Genomic DNA, 19,821 nt, shown 5'->3' on the forward strand with positions numbered 1-19,821 from the left:
GTGAAAAGTTGAGTCTGGGTGCAGTGAGATAGAGTTCCTGAGTCTAAGATGAGGCAGTATTTAAAAGGCCTGTGAGCCAGCAAATACTGTGAGTAGCACACAGTAAAGATCTCTGGATGTTCCTGAGAAAGTGCTGAGAGAAAATGATTCCTGTCTCAGCCGTGAAAAGGGAGAGCACACTGGGGGAGAAATATTATAGTGGTACTCTTCCAAGCCTCCCACAAAATAAGCTCAGCTGACGAGATACAAATTGAGAGGCAATTCTCAGTAGATTGTGTTGCTCTGGACTCTGATAGACTCTTTGGTCTTTGCTCCCTCTCAGTGAGATTCAGATAGATATACCACCTATGATCTCTGTGCTCCTTGGCTTCCCTTCATTGAGGCTCAAATGTTCTTCTAGAGACCTTGGTCTTAATTAAGAGGAGAGGAGAGGGGAGGAAATAAGTGGTAATTCTCTGCCAAGCCCACCAACCCACAATGCCAAAATGAGCTGCTGCTCAGAGTAGATTGTGCAAATCTATATAATATACTTCCTTTTCTTACCTCACGGCTGAAAGCCTGAAAGGTGTTAATGGTGAAATTTAAAAGACCAGTCTACTTGAAGGAAATTAGCACCTGTGTAACTACACTGAGGTAGTTGCACTGGTGCAAACTCCTAATATAGTTTCTCTGCACTTGTGTAAAGTAGGGCTTAGACAACTTCATCCAGCAACAAACAGCAGTTGAGATCACTGGGAGAAACCAAGAATGCAAAATTAGGCTGAGTCACAAAGAAAGAACCCTTCTCACCAACTACTCTTTGACACAATGGATAAGCCAGTAGTGGAGGAACAAGAAAGTAATAAGAGATTTGGCAATTAGAGAAATAAGAATAGCACAGGACAAACATCTGTTAAGGAGGATTAGGACATTGTCCGGAAGCAAAATTGTTTCTTTATTCCATTCTTCAACACTTGAGGATGTTGGCAACTATATTTACTCTTTCTTCTTTGAGTTTTGGTCCCTATTATATCCACTAAGGGTTATACATAGGTCCCTATCAAATTCACAGCCGTGAAAAAAACATAACGGACTGTGAAATCTGGTCTTTTGTGTCCTTTTACCCTGTAATATACAGATTTCACAAGGGAGACCAGCATTTCTCAAATTGGGGGTCCTGATCCAAAAGAGGGTAGGGGGAGCGGTATTACCACCCTTACTTTTGTGCTGCCTTCAGAGCTGAGTGAGAGTGGTGGCTGCTGCCAGGTGCCCAGCTCTGAAGACCCACGTGCTGCCAATAACAGCACAGAAGAAAGGGTGGGAATAGCATACCATGCCACCCTTACTTCTGCGATGCTGCGTTCAGAGTTGGGTCACAACCCCTACAGTTATAATACCATGAAATTTCAGATTTAAATATCTGAAATTTGATTTGAAATCCTATGAGTGTGAAATTGACCAAAATCGACCATGAATTTGGTAGGGGTCTAGTTATATGCATGTGGCATACATCCGGAGCTAAAGATTTTGAAAATAGTAGTGTCCATTGGTCTGCGCCCACACCCTTGCTCCACCTCATAGTTTCGTCCGAGGCAATAAAGGGTGGGGCTGACCAACAGCACCCTCAATTCTTTCTCAACACCGCTTGGTCCGTGTCGGAGTTTCTACTGTTCTCTCCTGTCTTGTGACACATTTTCTAAAAATACAGAAAGAACACTGTTTTTACCCTTGTATATAGTTAGTATTTTTGTTGTTTTAGTAGTAGTTTTTAGTGTAGTAGTAGTTTTTAGGAATTAAGGCCATTTTGTTGGTCTCCTGCTCTGCTTTGCGTTGCAAGTGGTGAATATATGGCTCGGGGAAGTGGTGCTGTGATGAGCATTGAGAAAGCTGTGTTCATAAGTTTGAAGGAAAGGAACAAGGTTAGCCCTGGTATTAGTCCAGAGAACTTTTCTGAATTCCCCTATGGAGGTAATGTAATAGCCTATAAAGGGAAGTGGTGAAGTCTTTCTTTCCAGGAGGGGATTCTGTGATGTGCTTTCCTGAAAAGAAACAACAGTTGAAGGCTGAAGGGACATTGGTTTTGGAATTAGGCGTGGCAATGGAAGTAGCGGTGGCATCTAATAATTCAGGTGCTGCTGTGGATAATGTAGGAAAAGCTGAATGTAAAATAAAAAAGGAAGGATGGCGTCCGCTGAGAAAGAAGATTGAAAAGGTATCAGTAGTGACCTTTTCTAATAGTGGGCCTCAGGGAAAAGAGGACCAGTAAGGTAGACAGAATGGGGAGAAATGAAATAAAAAGGGAGGCAAAGGTAGAAATTTTAGTAGGAGACAGTGGAGACTCTCTGACTCATTGAGGAGTTTAGTTTGGAAGTGGCTATTGCAATATGAGAGCAGGGACCAAATTGACAGATTGCATACTGCAGAGCTGCTCTGAAAACTAGCGAACTACAAGGAAGCTGTACCCATATCTTCCCCACCTTCCAAAAGTTCAATATAGGGAGGTGGGTGCCCCCATCTCCCCAGTTTCAGCACAAGATCCTGCTGGTTTAGGGGCACATTTAGATTGGGATTCCTGGGGAAGACGTGCAATTTAATAAGGGAGCATTCAGACAAGATATGCTGATACACAGGTGCCACTTACTCACTAATTAGTACTAAGAAACAAGACTTGTTTGGATCCCCAGTAACAGTAAAAAGATTACAGGGAGTCATAGTAGAACCGCAGAGCACAAATAATGCAGCTATTTGGTCTGTCTTAAAAGCAGATAGAAGAACATGGAGATTAACCATTGATTTTAGACCACTTAACAAGGTGACACCTATCATTGCCTAAGTAGTGGCAAAGTACCCGAAGGTCATAGCATCCATAGCTGGAGGAGTTCAGAAGTTTACAGTGATTCTTCCCAACTGAAGGAATGGAAAAGAATTATTAATGTGTATAACTGTTTAGAAAAAAATTTTGAAGGAGAAAATAGTTAAGGACATTGAAGTCAATGGTAAATGGGACAAAATACAACATGGTTTTACAAAAGGTAGATCGTGCCAAACCAACCTGATCTCCTTCTTTGAGAAAGTAACAGATTTTTTCGACAAAGGAAACGCAGTGGATCTAATTTACCTAGATTTCAGTAAGGCATTTGATACCGTGCCACTCAGGGAATTATTAGTTAAATTGGAAAAGATGGGGATCAATATGAACATTGAAAGGTGGATAAGGAATTGGTTAAAGGGGAGACTACAATGGGTCCTACTAAAAGGTGAACTGTCAGGCTGGAGGGAGATTACTAGTGGAGTTCCTCAGGGATCAGTTTTGGGACCAATCTTATTTAATCTTTTTATTACTGACCTCTGCACAAAAAGTGGAAGTGTGCTAATAAAGTTTGCAGATGATACAAAGCTGGGAGGTATTGCCAATTCAGAGAAGAATCGGGATATCATACAGGAGGATCTGGATGACTTTGTAAACTGGAGTAATAGTAATAGGATGAAATTTAATAATGAGAAGTGTAAGATTATGCATTTAGGGATTAATAACAAGAATTTTAGTTATAAGCTGGGGATGCATCAATTAGAAGTAACAGAGGAAGAGAAGGACCTTGGAGTATTGGTTCATCATAGGATGACTATGAGCCGCCAGCGTGCTATGGTTGTGAAAAAAGCTAATGCGGTTTTGGGATGCATCAGGAGAGGTATTTCCAGTAGGGATAAGGAGGTTTTAGTACCGTTATACAAGGCACTAGTGAGACCTCACCTGGAATAGTGTGTGCAGTTCTGGTCTCCAAAGTTTAAAAAGGATGAATTCAAACTGGAGTAGGTACAGAGAAGGGCTACTAGGATGATCCGAGGAATGGAAAACCTGTCTTACGAAAAGAGACTCAAGGAGCTTGGCTTGTTTAGCCTAACTAAAAGAAGGTTGAGGGAAGATATGATTGCTCTCTATAAATATATATAAGCTCGGTACCAATGTGGACACAAGAACAAATGGGTATAAACTAGCCATCAGGAAGTTTAGACTTGAAATTAGACGAAGGTTTGTAACCATCAGAGGAGTGAAGTTTTGGAATAGCCTTCCAAGGGAAGCAGTGGGGGCAAAAGATCTATCTGGCTTTAAGATTAAACTTGGTAAGTTTATGGAGGAGATGGTATGATGGGATAATGTGATTTTGGTAAGTAATTGATCTTTAAATAGTCAGGGTAAAAAGGCCTAATCCCCTGAGATGGGATATTAGATGGGTGGGATCTGAGTTACCCAGGAAAGAATTTTCTGTAGTATCTGGTGAATCTTGCCCATATGCTCGGGGTTTAGTTGATTGCCATATTTGGGGTCAGGAAGGAGTTTTCCTCCAGGGCAGATTGGAAGAGGCCCTGGAGGTTTTTCGCCTTCCTCTGTAGCATGGGGCACGGGTCACTTGAGGGAGGCTTCTCTGCTCCTTGAAGTCTTTAAACCACGATTTGAGGACTTCAATAGCTCAGACATAGGTGAGGTTTTTCGTAGGAGTGGGTGGGTGAGATTCTGTGGCCTGCATTGTGCAGGAGGTCAGACTAGATGTCAGAATGGTCCTTTCTAACCTTAGTATCTATGAATCTATGAAATAAGATTACTTGGTAACTAGGGCGGTCAAGTGATTAAAAAAAAGAATCACGATTAATTGCACTGTTAAACAGTAATAGAATACCATTTATTTCAATATTTTTGGATGTTTTCTACATTTTCAAATATATTGATTTAAATTGCAACACAGAATACCAAGTGTACAGTGCTCACTCTGTATTTTTATTACAAGTATTTGCACTGTAAAAAAAACAAAAGAAATAGTATTTTTCAGTTCACCTAATACAAGTATTTTAGTGCAATCCCTTTATCATGAAAGTTGATTTTAAAAAATGTAGAATTATTTAAAAAAAAACAAAAACCCTGCATTCAAAAAATTAAACAAAGTAAAATTTTAGAGCCTTCAAGTCCACTCAGTCCTACTTCTTGTTTGCCTGTGTGATTGGCTGAACAAGTTTGTTTACATTTGCAGGAGATAATGCTGCCTGCTTCTGGTTTACAATGTTACCTGAAAGTGAGAACAGGCATTCTCATGGCACTGTTGTAGCTGGTGTCGCAAGATATTTATGTGCCAGATGCGCTAACGATATCCCTTCATCTTCAACCACCATTCCAGGGGACATGCGTCCATGCTGATGACAGGTTCTGTTAGATAACAATCCAAACCAGTGCGAACCGACACATGATCATTTTCATCATCTGAGTCCGATGCCACCAGCAGAAGGTTGATTTTCTTTTTTGGTGGTTTGGGTTCTGTAGTTTCCATATTGGAGTATTGCTTTTTTAAGACTTCTCACAGCATGCGCCACATCTCGACCCTCTCAGATTTTGGAAGGCACTTCAGATTCTTAAACCTTGGGTCAAGTGCTGTAGCTATCTTTAGAAATCTCGCATTGGTATCTTCTTTACGTTATTTCAAATCTGCAGTGAAAGTGTTCTTAAAATGAACAACATGTGCTGGGTCATCATCTGAGACTGCTATAACATGAAATATTATGGCAGAAGCCTGGTAAAACAGAGCAGGAGACATACAATTCTCCCCCAAGGAGTTCAATCACAAATTTAATTAACGCTTTTTTTTTAACGAGCATCATCAGCATGGAAGCATGCCTTCTGGAATGGTGGCCAAAGCATGAAGGGGCATACAAATGTTTAGCATATCTGGCATGTAAATGCCTTCCAATGCCAGCTACAAAAGTGCCAGGCATATACCTGTTCTCACTTTCTTGTGACATTATAAATAAGAAGAGGGCAGCATTATCTCCTGTAAATGTCAACAAACTTGTTTGTCTTAGCGATTGGCTAAACAAGAAGTAGTAGAGGGACTGAGTAGACTTGTAGGCTCTGAAGTTTTATATTGTTTTGTTTTTGACTGCACTTATGTCACCAAAAAAATCTACATTTGTAAGTTGCACTTTCACGATAAGAAGATTGTATCGCATACAGTACTTGTATGAGGTGAGGTGAAAAACTCTATTTCTTTAGTTTATCATTTTTACAGTGCAAATATTTTTAATAAATAATATACACTTTGATTTCAGTTATAACACAGAATATAATATATATGAAAATGTAGAAAAATATCCAAAATATTTAATAAATTTCAATTGGTAGTGTATGGTTTAACAGTGTGATTAAAACTGCAATTAATTGCGATTAAATTTTTTAATTGCAATTAGGTTTTTTGAGTTAATCGCATGAGTTAACTGCGATTAATCGACTGCCCTACTAGTAACCCTAATTATATTTCTCTGAATAATATAGAGGATTCACCAAAAGAGAAAGTTAAGGAAATGGACAGGGACCTCCAGAAAGAGAAGGTTGCGGAGATGCCGGAGTTAGAACCCATGCCCCTGGATTCTCTTTATTTAAGAAGATCCCCTGTTCCAGCTCAGCACCAAAACTGGGAGAGACCTATGGTGCCTATAGTTATTGAAGGAGGGGTATTCCGCCAGATAATGTAATTGTGCACAAGCGCAGCTTGCTCTCTTCTGAGCATCACTGTCTGCCAACAAAAGATGTTTATGTTTGAGCCCCCAGTGCACTGGAGGGAGACATTGGAAATCAATGGGCAGAAAAATGTAGTCCCAGCAAGCTCTCTGATAAGTTTCAGGGTAGGAGCCAATGTGGCTTAGAGGACAGTTTGGGTTGATGGATATGGGTGGTCATGGGGTAATTGGCATGGGATATAATAAAAAGCTTATGGGTGGTAATTGATTTGGCAAATAGTGTGCTGTGGGGAATGCCTTAATAATTAAATTTTGTTAGTTTTAAGTAATTATTAACACAAAGTAGGTACCAATGTGAGATTTCTAAAGATAGGTGTGATGGGTGCCCCCTGGTACTGGGATACCACTGAGCCCTCTGACCCACCAGCCTGGGCTGCCTCTCACACTGTGCTGCTGTGACAAGCTGCAAAGCCCTCCAGCCTGCATTTTTACCAGCATTCACACAGGTAGGGACACACCCAGCTGCAGTTACACACAGGCTTTCCAACCACCAACTTCCCAGCCTAGGACCCCAGAGCAGTACTATCCTGCCCTGGACAGATCTGCCAGTATATGGGTTTAATACTCGGTCCACCTCTCCCTTAATGCGAAGAGAACAATGCACGCTTGTGGTAACCAAGCAGAGATTTCCCCAAACACTCCAGTCAAAGCTCATTGCTTTGGATTAAAACATAAAATAAGTTTATTAACTACAAAAGATAGCATGGACGCATGTCCTCTAGAATGGCGGTTGAAGCATGAAGAGACTTGTGAATCATTAGCACATCTGGCACGTAAATATCTTGCAATGCAGTCTATGACAATGCCATGCAAATGCATGGTCTCTCAGATGACATTGTAAACAAGAAGCAGGCAGCATTATCTCCTTCAAATTTAAACAAACTTGTTTGAGCAATTGGCTGAACAAGAAGTAGGACTGAGTGGACTTGTAGGCTCTAAAGTTTTACATTGTTTTATTTTTTAATGCAGGGGGTTTTTTGTACATAATTCTACATTTGTAAATTCAACTTGCATGATAAAGAAATTGCACTACAGTACTTGAATTAGGTGAATTGAAAAGAAACATTTCTTTGTTTTTTACAGTGCAAATATTGTAATGAAAAATAAATACAAAGTGAGCACTGTACACTTTGTATTGTGTGTTGTAATTGAAATCAATATATTTGAAAATGTATAAAACATCCAAAACTATTTAAATAAATAGTATTCTATTATGGTTTAACATGATTAATTGCAATTAATTTTTGTAATCGCTTGGCAGCCTTATTAGATATTTAGATATAGATATACACTATTTGCCAAACCATCAAGGAGACGACTGATACCAGAGAAATTGCCCAGACTCCATTTTGTATCCCCAGCTTCCATTTTAAATAAGCAAGAGTCACTCCGCCATTAGAAGCTGAAGGTCACATATTACTAAAATTAGAATTGGTGTGAAAACCAAATTAGGGGAAAGGTCAGCAAATCATAACTCCTAAGGTAAACAACAGTTGCAGGCTAAAAATCGAACTGACAGTTTGGAATGTTGGCATATGTTCAAGAAACATTTGACAAAGATATTAGCAGAAGTGTCTAGAAAGTTCTGACAGGACAGTATAAAAGTCGGTGGTGTCTGTGGACAGAAGCTGGAGGCAGTTAGGAGCTGACAGTGAAGAAGCAGCAGAGGGATTCCTGTCACTAGAATGAAGTCAGTTATAGTTATAGTATAGGATGGCATAGTGTTAGTGTGTACGCGTGTGTGGGGATTAATAAAGATGTATGTATGTAAGTATGTGTGTTCATTGTGGAGGGAATGTTTATATGTATGGCCTAAAGAACTGTTATCAGTTACTGTCAGCAACCTGCAGCAGACTGGCCATCTGAAGCAGGGAGCAGCCATTCAGGATCATTTTAGACTACAAGGCAATGTGGTTTGGGGTGCTCTTTAACTTGTTATACGGTATTTGAGTTTTTGTAACATTAATATTGTTACTGTGTTAGGGATTGTTATTTGCACCAATTAAAAGGTGCCTTGTTTTGGTAAAGAATACTTCTTGTGGCTGTCAGTCATTTATCAGAAAGCTGTATCCATGTCCTCCAAGTATTTCCTTAACCACTCTGGAGACCCATGCCTTAGGAGAACAGACTGGTGATAGGTGAGCTATTTTGGGGGAACCCTAAATTTGTTTTTCAGGTAACACTCTGGCCTTCATTGACTAGGCATTCAGAACCAGAGTCAGAGGATGCACCACTTAGCCCGACTCTGATGTTACTGCCAGAATCAGAGAGGTTCCCTCAATCATCCAGATGCAGGAGTGTTGTTGATTCCTTCCTCCTCCCTCCCCTGATGACTACCGTCAGATCCAGGAACTGTTACAAAGAGTGGCTGATGCCCTCCACATTCCACTGGAGGAAGTGCAAGAGAGCCAGCATCAGTTACTTGATACCTTGCATGCATTTGTACCGTCCAGAGTGGTGCTACCAGTCAACTATGTTGTTCCTCAAGTGGCCCAAACTTTCTGGCATACTCTGGACACTTGCACACCCACCGCAAAGTCAGTGGAAAAGAGATACTATGTACTGGCAAAGGGGTCTGAGTTTCTGTTTTCTCACCCCCTGCCCAATTCCTTGATTATACAAGCAGCAATGGAACAAGCCTGGTAGCAACCTCCACATTCTACTCTAGCTGACAAGAAAGGTAAGAGACCAGACTTCCTAGGTTGCAAGGTCTTTTCTTCGGCCCAGCCTTCAGTTTCTGATCTCCACTACCAGGCATTATTAGCTAATATGACTTTCTAAATTACAGTCAGTTAGCAGACTTGCAGAGAATCTTCCCAGGAGGATCATGCCCACTTCCACACTATTCCAGAGGAAGGCAGACTGGGCACCAGGACGATGCTCCAGGCTGTGGTGGATTCAGTGAACAGATCTTCATGAATTGTGGCCACAGGGATCGTCATGAGGAGGGAATCCTGTGTTCCCATTCGTCTGATTTCCTTAGGAGGTGCAGAATTCCATTGAGGACCTCCCTTTTGATGAATCTCACCTCTTCATCCAGGAGACTGACGATTCCCTCAAGGACTCCAGAGACACCCTGTGATCACTGGGTATTTATACACCAGCACCCAAGTGAAAGTTTTACCACCTACCTCCCCACAACAGGTCAGAACTCCTCAGTCCTTTCATCAGCAACTCTACAAGCATCTTCGTAAGCATCAGAAAGACCATCCCCCAGGTCTGCCCCTGTAGTCTTTGACACCACAAACTCAATCTTCACAAAGTGATATTTCTGAGTGCATCTAGAGAGCCGTCAACTGCCTTGCATTCTATCATATGTACAACCCTTCCCCTTTGAGGGACATCTAGCACACTTTTTACCAGTTCAGAGTGCAATGACAATAGACAGTGGGTCCTGAATGTCATTCGACATGGCTATATGATCGAGTTCATGACATTACCTCATTCACATGCCTCGTCCCATCCTGCTTCCAAGACCACGTCTCATTACACTATGCTCTCCCTAGAGGTAGACTCCCTACTGCAAAGGGGATTGATAGAGCCTGTTCCTACAGTATTTCAAAGGTGCAGGGTTCCATTCCACCTATTTCCTGGTGCCCAAGAAGAAGGGAGGATGGAGACCAATCTTAGATCTGTCATCTCAGCCACTTCATTACCTAAACCAAAGTTTCATATGGCCACCCTTGCAGCATTAATACTCTCACTAGAAAGAGATGTGTGGTTTACGGCTCTTGATATGCAAGACACTTACTTCCATTTAGATATCCATCCTACCCACAGACAGTTTTTGAGATTTAGGGTAGGCCCAAGACACTTCCAATACAGAGTTATACCATTCGGACTCACGGGTCCATGGGTCTTCACTGGTGTAAAGGGGTCCTTAAATTCCCTTATCTCGATGACGGCTACTAGAGTACGATCCAGACAAGAGGCTCAACCTTTGACCTCCTGCTGCTCCTACTCCTTTCCTCCCTGGGGGTGAGCATATCCCACACAGTCCGTATAGTACTTCAGGGCACATATTGATGCATTCTCTGAACATGGCTACGTACCAGAGGATAGATTTCAGGCCCTGCAAGCACTGATTACCACAGTGGCCTCCAGTACTTCTGTTCCAGCCAGAACTTGCCTTTCCCTTCTTAGCCACATGGCAGCAAGCATGTACATCACTGCCTTCACTCATTTCCGCTTCTTATGCCTACAGCTGTTGCTTGAGAGATCCTAATATCCCATGCACCATTCCATGGACCTCCTACTAACAGTTTCCCCCGAGGTTCTCTGTTCCCTTCAATGGTGGATGGACTCGGTTCAGGTTTTCACCGGGATACTCTTCTTTCCGTCTTCTCCAAGCATGATGATCATCACAGATGCATTGCTCGATGGCTGGGGTGCCCACATGGGCAAACTCATGACACAAGGAACTTAGACCACTTGGGAATCCAGGATGTACTACAGCATCCTAGAACTTTGGATGGTAAGGACAGCACATCATGCATTTCTCCCATCCATTCACTTCTGTCATGTTCTCATCATGTCAGACAACACTATCACCATTTACTACATAAACAAAGGGTGCATGAGGTCACCAGTGCTTTGTGTGGAAGCCGTTCATCTCTGGGACTGATGCATCACCCACAAGATCCTGTTGTCAGCAGCCTTTCTTCTGGGAACTCAGAATGTGATTGCAGACTCCCTCAGCAGGAAATTTGTGGCTGACCATGAATGGGAGCTACACGACTCTGTGGTTGCCACCATTTTCAACTGCTGGAGGAATCTGACCAGAGACCTCTTTGCCTCCAGCACCAACAGCAAATGCATCCGTACAGCTCCTGGGGAGGGCTCAGCATCTCTTCCCAAGGCGATGCCTTAGTTATCCATGATCCGACCAGATCAGTAATGCCTTTCCTCCCCTACCACTCCTGCCATGTGCCTATACAAGATCAATGGGGCGGTAGGGAGCTACGGTCATCCTGTGTGCCCTGTTCTGGCCTCACCAATTCTGGTTTTCCCTTCTTGTCCGCATGTCTACATGTCCCCCACTTCTGCTGCCAGCTGTTCTGGAACTGCTTACGCAACACAACAGCAGGATCAGACATCCCATTCCACACACACCGTCACCTGAGAGCTTGGTTTTTTGGATAGGCATCTTCGTTAGAATGGGAATGTTCGTTGTCAGTACAAGATGTCCTCTCGAGTAGCAGGAAAGAGTGCACAATGCAATCCTATCAGGTCAAGTGGAAACATTTCACCTCCTGGGCCCAGCAGAAGAGTCTTGCCCCTGAAGCCATGGGCATTCCTCTTCTCTTGATTATCTCCTGTCCCAGAAGGAGTCAGGACTACACTCTGAACTCTGTCAAGGTGCACATAGTAGCAATTAGTGCTTTCCACCCCCATTTGGAAAGGCACTCTGTCTTTACACACCCCTTGACTACAAAATTTTGGAAGGGCCTCCTACAAACTTATCGTTCCGTTCAACCCACTGCTCCCCAAAGGGATCTCAACCTTGGCCTCACAATATTGATGAAATTACCCTTTGAACCACTAGCCTCCTCTCCCTGTCTCTCCTCTCTTTGAAGGCCGCCTTCCTATAGCTATTGCTATTCTGCAAGAAGGGTAGGCGAACTGGGGACAATGATAGTGGAGCCCCCATTTACCACATTCCATAAAGTTCCTGCACTCGTGTCCCAGGTTTCTGCCAAAGGTTGTATCCCATTTTTATCTCAACCATCCACGCACTTACTTAGCGTTCTTTCTGAAGCCAACACCTCAGTGGAAGAACAGCGCCTTTATTCACTCAACGTCACATCCTGGCCTTCTGTCTGCAGAGGACCGAGATCATTCAGGAAGTCCCCTAGACTCTTTAGCGCTATAGTAGAAAAGATTAAGGGCAAGCAATCTCTGCTCAAAGGATTTCTAAGTTGTTTTCAGGATGCATTACACTCAACTATCTGTTGTTGGGATTGCTTCCCTCTCCCTTGGTGCGTACCTTCTCTTCCCAATACACCTTGGTGCAAGACTCTGCGATGAATGCCCTGTTCAGTATAGCTGTTCTCCATTCCACGGTTCCATCATCTTCCTTCTCACTATGTTCTGCTTGTTAATCACTCTCAGTGGAATACAATAGGGGCCATCATTCGAAGAAGATGAGGTTACTTACCTGTAACTGGAGGTTCTTCAAGATGTGTGGTCCCTATCTGTATTCCAATCCCGCCCTCCTTCCCCTCTGCTGTGGATTTCTTGGTTCGCAGTGGAGAAGGAACTGAGAGTGCGGTTGTTCTACCCCGCCCTTTATCGCCTTGGATGTAACCCTGAGGCGGAGCAAGGGCACATGTGCAGACCAGCAGACACTACTACTTTCAAAATCTCCAGCTCCAGATGTAGGCATAGGCATATAAGCCTCAGTAGAATACAGATAGGGACCACATATCTTGAAGAATCTCCAGTTACAGGAAGTAGCCTCCTCTTGTAAAGATGGGGTATTGTCAGAGACAGTGGTGTCAAAAAAAGAGGTGCTGGAATATATTGAAAAATTAAGGTGTATCAGTTGCCAATTAAGGATCATATGATGCATCCAAGAATTCTGAAAGAACTTAAGAATGAGGTGGTTGAGCTGTTAATGAAAATGTGCAATCTTATTAAAATTAGCTTCTATCCTGGAGTATAGTAAATGCATCTATTTTTAACAAAGTACATGGGGTGATAGTGAGAATTATAGACCAATAAGCCTTACAACAGTGCTGGGTAAATTGCTTAATGGTAATTACAAATTAAAAAATAGAAATAGAATTATATAGCACCTGGATGATCTTGGCATGATGGGAACTAACCAACACGGCTTCTGCAAAGTAAATCATGCCTCAGTAATCCCTCGAAATTCTCTGAATGTGCCAAAAAAAATCACACCCATATAGACATCTGTGCACCAGTGAAGTGTGTGGTGGTGGTGTGTTTTCTCATAGAGAAATATGAGGTCAGGGTTAAGGTTTTGCTTTATAGTGCAGTCTTAAGGAATGTGGTGTATACATAGTGTATGTGTTGGAGGTATATGGCACTTTTTTTTTTTAATAGAGCAGTAGGGCCTGTCAATACAAGTAGTGAGTATGACTTGTGAAGGAATCCTAAAATATACCTTAACTGGACATATTCTTGTTTACGCTTTTGTTTTCTCCTTAAGCAAACTTACTATTTTTAATCAAGTTTTCTCTTTGTGGGATATTATGTTCCAAATGTTTTATGACAGCTGTTCAGTGTTCTGATTAACTGTTGGATTTATACCTACAGGCTATCATTATGGTGTTTTAATGTTTTTCTCCCCCTTTGCTTTGACTTTTAGTGGCAATAAGGTGCAGTAAAAACAAATCTGATCACCAGGGAGCTTTGCAGATACTTTCTTCAGCTCGACTCCATCTGCGTGGTTTGACATCCAAAGCAAAGGTGAGATTGGTTTAGAAATATCTCAGAGGAAAAGTCTCTATGATTTTATCTTTAGTTCTGATCTCTCAGCCCACCTCCTAAATAGAAGACATTTTATAAATCAGATAATGCCCATGAATCATACTACATCATAGAGGGATGCTCATTTCTGCTTAATTAAGGGTCACTATTATAAGCCAAATTTTTCTCTCCCCATCTTTGCCTAAACCAAACCAATCATCCTGAAATTTCACAGGCCAATTCTTAGTCCAGGTTAGAATTTTATTGGAAAAATGTCACGCAAACTGGCACAGGTGGTTTGAAAGGTTGGAAGGCTTCAGAAATTGAGTTATGTTTCACTTCTGGGTTATTTTCCATATGTGGATGGCCATGAGAAGAATGCCAGGCAGGAAACCATTCTGGGAGCAAGGGTTGTGGGAGACCATCTGAGAAGCAATGGGCTCCAACTCTGCACGGATTGCAAAATCTGCCAGAATTATTGCAACTCGGCATTATTTAATTCTTTTTTAAATTCCTAGGCAAAATATTTTAAACTGCAGTTAGGTGTAAACAAACATAACACTAAGCATTTTTGAAAATGTCATAAAAATGTGATGATTCAAAAATAAAATTGAAAATTTGTAGCTATGCAGTCATCCTTAATTCTGTCCCTTACAACCATCAACATTCTATCTTTTACTCTTCCTTCCCTTCACTGTGTAAGGTATACTCATTCTTTAATTAAGGCCTGCTCCTGAATATATTTTTGTTGAATAAAAATTAATGTTCCTGTCTGATTTTAAGATAGCTTCATCCTGTGTCTGTACTTAGACAGCATGTGTGAATTACAGAGCATAGGTTTTATATACATGTATATACATTACAAACTTGGCTAAACTTGGTTCTTACCATTTAAGTACTGTAATTTAAGGATCTGGGCCTAGGAAGTTTGTATCACTAGATACGCTGATTCCATGACTAATGACATTTGTTTAAATTCTGACTCCAGTACCTCTTGGGAATACTGGGAAATTATTGCCGTTTGTGTGTTCTGGTTTGATTCAGTAAGTAGTAAAGGACTGTATGGCTTTTCTTTAGACTGAGTATGACTCTTGAAAGGAGGCAGGAGTCCCTGGTATGAACGATGTAAACACAAGTCCAGGTGGTTTAAATCATACTGTATGGTGCAATCTTTGGAAGATTAAGAATCAGAGTCTAGTAAAATCATTTCTTAATTCCAAAAGTTACTAATGAAATGAACTTGTATGTTCCTGGCAGATAAGAGTGTCTAAGTTTCTGACAATTGTAAAAGAAGTAGAATGGGAAGAGATTAAGTTGCTTGGGTGATCTGAATTGATTTTTTCTGTACGTTCCAATTTTTTGTCTTAAATTTTAAACTTCACATTGCACTTCGAAAGTTTTTTGTATTTTGTTTTTTGTTTAAATACTACTCCCTTCAAAAGTTTAGATTTATATGTCTGCTCAGCAGTAACTCCAGTCTAGCCATTTTTTCACCTGGTTCTTGTCTTTAGTTTGAGGACTCAGTGTTTGGGGGGGATTTTGAACAAAGTACTTTTCTTTCAAGGTACTGAGAATGATCTTAGGTCTTAGACTAGTGACTTGTTCTTCAGAAGAAAAGAGAGAGCAGAGAAAATAATTAAAGATCAAATGCTAAAGCTTCCTGACCATACAGGTGATATGAACAAATCAGCACAGTTTCTTTTAAAGTAAATCATGCATATCTAGTTGATTAGTCTAGTTGACTAGTTCTTTAACAACATTAAGAAAGTAGCATATTTAAAAAAAAAAGTCAGTGTAATGTCAGTAATGCTGCGCCAGTGTAAATTGTCTACCTGCATTACACAGGAAGGACCTAACTTGCCTGCCAAATTCCTAGTTTGAGTTTGCTGGGCTGAATGTCCAAAAAAATCATGTGTAGTTTTTAAAATGAGCAAATCTATATTTCTGTAAGAAGGAGTTCTTTGTTCAGTGGCAAAGCACTTATGAAGCAAGTTGGTGACTTGTTCGGCTCTCCGTAGCATACTTTTGTTTATATGTCAATCTTATTTTCTTATATTTTGATGGTGGTGGTGACTTGTATATCCCATAGCAATCCTTATACACTTGGTTAGTTTTTATCCTATCTAAATTTAGGCTTCATTCGGTCTTTTAGTCATTGAGTTTGACAAAGTGAATCACTCTACATACTTCCTTTGGATCAAAAACATGAAATTTATGGCCAGATTTCCCTTTTGATCACAAGCATGACATTTATTCTGCCACTCATATTCATGCTAAGTGGTACCTCACTCCTCAAATAGTCCCATGCATTTCAATGAGACTAACTTGAGGAAAGCAACATAACTACGGGTGGCAGAAGCTGGCTGTCGGGTAGCATTGTCTTTTAGTGGATAGTACAAAGGAGTGACTCAGGAAGTCTTGAGATCTAATCCCAGTTTTACTACTAATGTGTTGTATGGCTTTAGCCAAATCATTTAACCTCTCTGCCTCACTTTTCCTATATGTAAAGGAAGGATTACAGTATTTTAAAGGATTTGTCGACAGTGAAGTTTTAAAAATATAAACCACTGTATAAGTGCTTAGCATTATTATTACACTTCAGCATCTTGTTTTCTGTTGATTGAGTTAATTATTGACAGATGCCTGCAGCCACCCACTCATGTTCTGACATCAGATGTTACAACCTGTTTATTTTGGCAATCTGGAACAAATGATATACAGTATAACATACAAGGAAAAATGACCATCAATTAAAATATAGAACTACTTTCACTTTACCAAACAGATCAGTCCACACAACAGTGTTGTGTGAACTGTGGTGTGAAGGGAGAGTCTGATCCTGTTTACTGAGATTAATGGCAAAACGTCTTAGATTTTATTAGGGGCAGGAGTGGGCCTTAACAGAAACCCAGCTTTCCTGAGCAGACTGGAGAATCTCAGGCGGACTGAAAAGGAAACATGCTCTGAGTCTGAGAAGAGAATGATAGTCATTCACTTCTATGTGTGCCTTCTGTTTGTTCACCACAAAGTGGCATTGGTGGGTCAAGTTAGGGTGAGAGAGACAACCATGGATGCAAAAAAAAAAAAGAGAGAGAGAGAGAGAGATCAGAGGTCATGATATACAAATTGGGGACTTTAATTCTGTTTGTAGGATGATCTCACTGCATCTAGTTTAGATTATGATGACTGTAAATATAGTTAAATATTGTTTTTGTTTTTATTATGCAGCAACTTTTTACAGATGCAACAAGCAGTGAGGTTTCCAGTGAATTAGTTGATGAAGTAACAGCTATGGATAGCATGATTGCTGAACTGCAAGAAATGAGCAACCAATTGAAGAATCAGTGCTGAGATAAAAATAAGATTTCCTGGAAGGAAGACAATGATGACATGCTTTATTTGCTCCAGTTTCTGCTGATGAAATTGCAACAATTGTAACACATAACACAAATTTGTAATAAATATTTTCCTGTACAGCATTGATGTCCTTACAGTCAAATGCCCTAAGCTTCTAAACTGTTTTTAAGGTCATGTCTACTAAATCTCTTAAAACTGTGTGTCTGCTTCCGTGGGCCTGGGTTTTCTGGAATAAAACCGATAGTATTTATAAGGCATTTATTTAGGATTAGTTCTGCCTGAGTGCATTATATAATTGGCTCCAGCACATAGCTGTACACTGCTGCAGATTGGAGAGAATGAGAAATCCTAGTGATGATATAGCATAGGATGAAATGAAAAACTATTTAGATCTTGTCTTAATTGAGAAAAAAGGAAAGATGAGAAATAGGAAAAATTTTAGTTTGTTACATTTTTTATTTTCTGTGTTATCTCAAGCAAATGTCATGTTATCCAAGTAGCTGCATACTTGCAAGGTGAATAATTAATGAAAAGTTATTAAATGAAAAATATAGTGATGGACATAGCAGTATTCAGCTTGCTTCATTTAGAGACCACAACACATGTAGGGAGACTTGAGACTCAACCACCAGTTGGTTTTTTTGTTGTTTGGGGGGCGGGGGATTGTTTTTTAAGAATATCTACCTTTTGGTACAATCTGGTTTATTCCAAAAGAAGAAAAAAATGTTTTTTAGAATTATTTTTGAGCCTTAGCACTAAATCTTCTCTGGAAGGAAAGTTTTAGCACTATTGAGAGGGGTGAAATCCATCCGAGGCAGGGGAATCTCACAAGTTCTCCTTTCTATATGGTGGCAGATTTTAAACAAGAACCATCCCACCATCAGCTTGGACGTGTTTCTTAGATTTAGCTGTCTTGATTTTCAAAATAAATAATAATGTCCACTGATTCTGTGTGGCATACACATTTTTAACAAAAAGTTGAAGATGTGCAACATGAGCTCATTTAGCAATCTGGGAGTAAATCCTCATTATTTTCCATTTACACATATCTATCTAGCCCTTAAATAACAGTGGAAGTAATAAAGTTAAATTTGTGCATAAATAAATATTATTAGTATTCTGTAATTAGGGTTTAACTACCCTTCTCCATTGATTGTTTTTACTACAACTATTTCTTCACTTGATGTGGCTACATGTAAGAGTCCTCCTCTCTTCTAATGCAGCCTGTAGTGTTCCATCCCCACCCCAATCACTTTGCAGACATTCTCCATTGCACAGAACATAGACAGCTTTAACTTTGTCTCTGACTGATTCTGTGTCTGGCTTCTTCTCTAATAATAGGTACATCATGGAAGACTTCACAGAGGTCATGGAGACTAAAGCTACCTTCAGTCTGAGATATCTGATTTCTGTACTCCTCAATCCAGCAACATTTGACTCAGAATCTCAAGAGGAGACAGTTGCCAATTAGGGCAGAGGCAACTCAATCACTACAAGAACTTCGGTTTCCCCCACTTCACAATGGAAAACTTCCTAGCATGGCATGAGGACTGCCACCCCTACCCAGACAGTCCTTAATTTGAGTATTTTCACTGAAGCCTGCCCCTCACAAGCCCAAAACTGCTGCAGCCTCATGAATTACTGGTGATTCTGTGGCCCCAGTGAATCTTCCTGATGAGTAAATGATGGAAATTGGCAAGCTTCCTGGCACCAAAGCTAACCTGTCTTAGATTGGATACTGAGGTGGCTGGGTATACTCCCATTTCCAGGATAAAAGGTGACTTTTAACATAAAGGAATGCCAGCCTGCTCTGCTTTTAAACTCCTGCCTTTCCTCTTCTGTGATTCTGTGTTAGAGCATGATAAGGGAAATATCAGATAGCTTATTGGGACAGCTAACATGGACTGCCTCAGTACTCTAAACTTGGAAGAGACTTTTGCTCAATTGTTGAGGAGCAGGAAAATTAATTAATCCCATGTAAACAATTATTTAAATTGTACTATCTCCTAAAGTTTGCTGGACACTTCCCAAACAGGGGGATGACACTGTCTCTGCACTAAAGGGGTTAAAATGTAAAAAGAGACATACAAAGGGAATGGGAAATGGATAGAGAAGGAACCAGCAACAGTGGTCAGGGCAATTATGAAATATCTACTTATTGGTTTCATGTTTTTGTTTTTAAATATAATCTAACACTAGCTTCTTTGTAGTTATTACTAGTTATTACTAGTTCCTATTACAAATCTCAATTTTCATTTTAAACATTTCTCTTTAAACCTAGTTTAGCTATCCCCTTGCCCATGATCTCTCCAATCCACACCAACCAGTCTGTGAATGCAACCTGTCAAATGGGGTCCTCTGCAGTGCCCTCCTAAGAATCTTCCCTCCTAGCTCTGCACAAATCCGCAGTGTGCAGGGAGATGAGAATCCAAAACAGTCATTGCTGATGTAAAAAGATAGTGGAGGCCCCTCACATCTGGCCTGCCAATT

General features: G+C 40.7%; 1 protein-coding gene across 4 annotated transcripts in view; it reads left to right on the forward strand.

Moving 5' to 3' along the window:
- Positions 1 to 17,892, forward strand: part of TTC27 (tetratricopeptide repeat domain 27) — a 203,123-nt gene extending 185,231 nt beyond the window's left edge. For all 4 annotated transcript variants that reach the window (XM_038397195.2, XM_038397194.2, XM_043511535.1 and 1 more), the window contains 2 exons: positions 13,874 to 13,974; positions 17,203 to 17,892. In XM_038397195.2, coding sequence (XP_038253123.1) covers positions 13,874 to 13,974; positions 17,203 to 17,325 — 224 coding nt within the window. In that variant the 3' untranslated portion in view covers positions 17,326 to 17,892. The remainder of the gene's footprint in view (positions 1 to 13,873; positions 13,975 to 17,202) is intronic.
- Positions 17,893 to 19,821: the final 1,929 nt, after the last annotated feature.

This window comes from Dermochelys coriacea, chromosome 3 (genome assembly GCF_009764565.3).
Source record: "Dermochelys coriacea isolate rDerCor1 chromosome 3, rDerCor1.pri.v4, whole genome shotgun sequence".
In the NCBI taxonomy this organism is placed as follows: Eukaryota; Metazoa; Chordata; order Testudines; family Dermochelyidae; genus Dermochelys; species Dermochelys coriacea.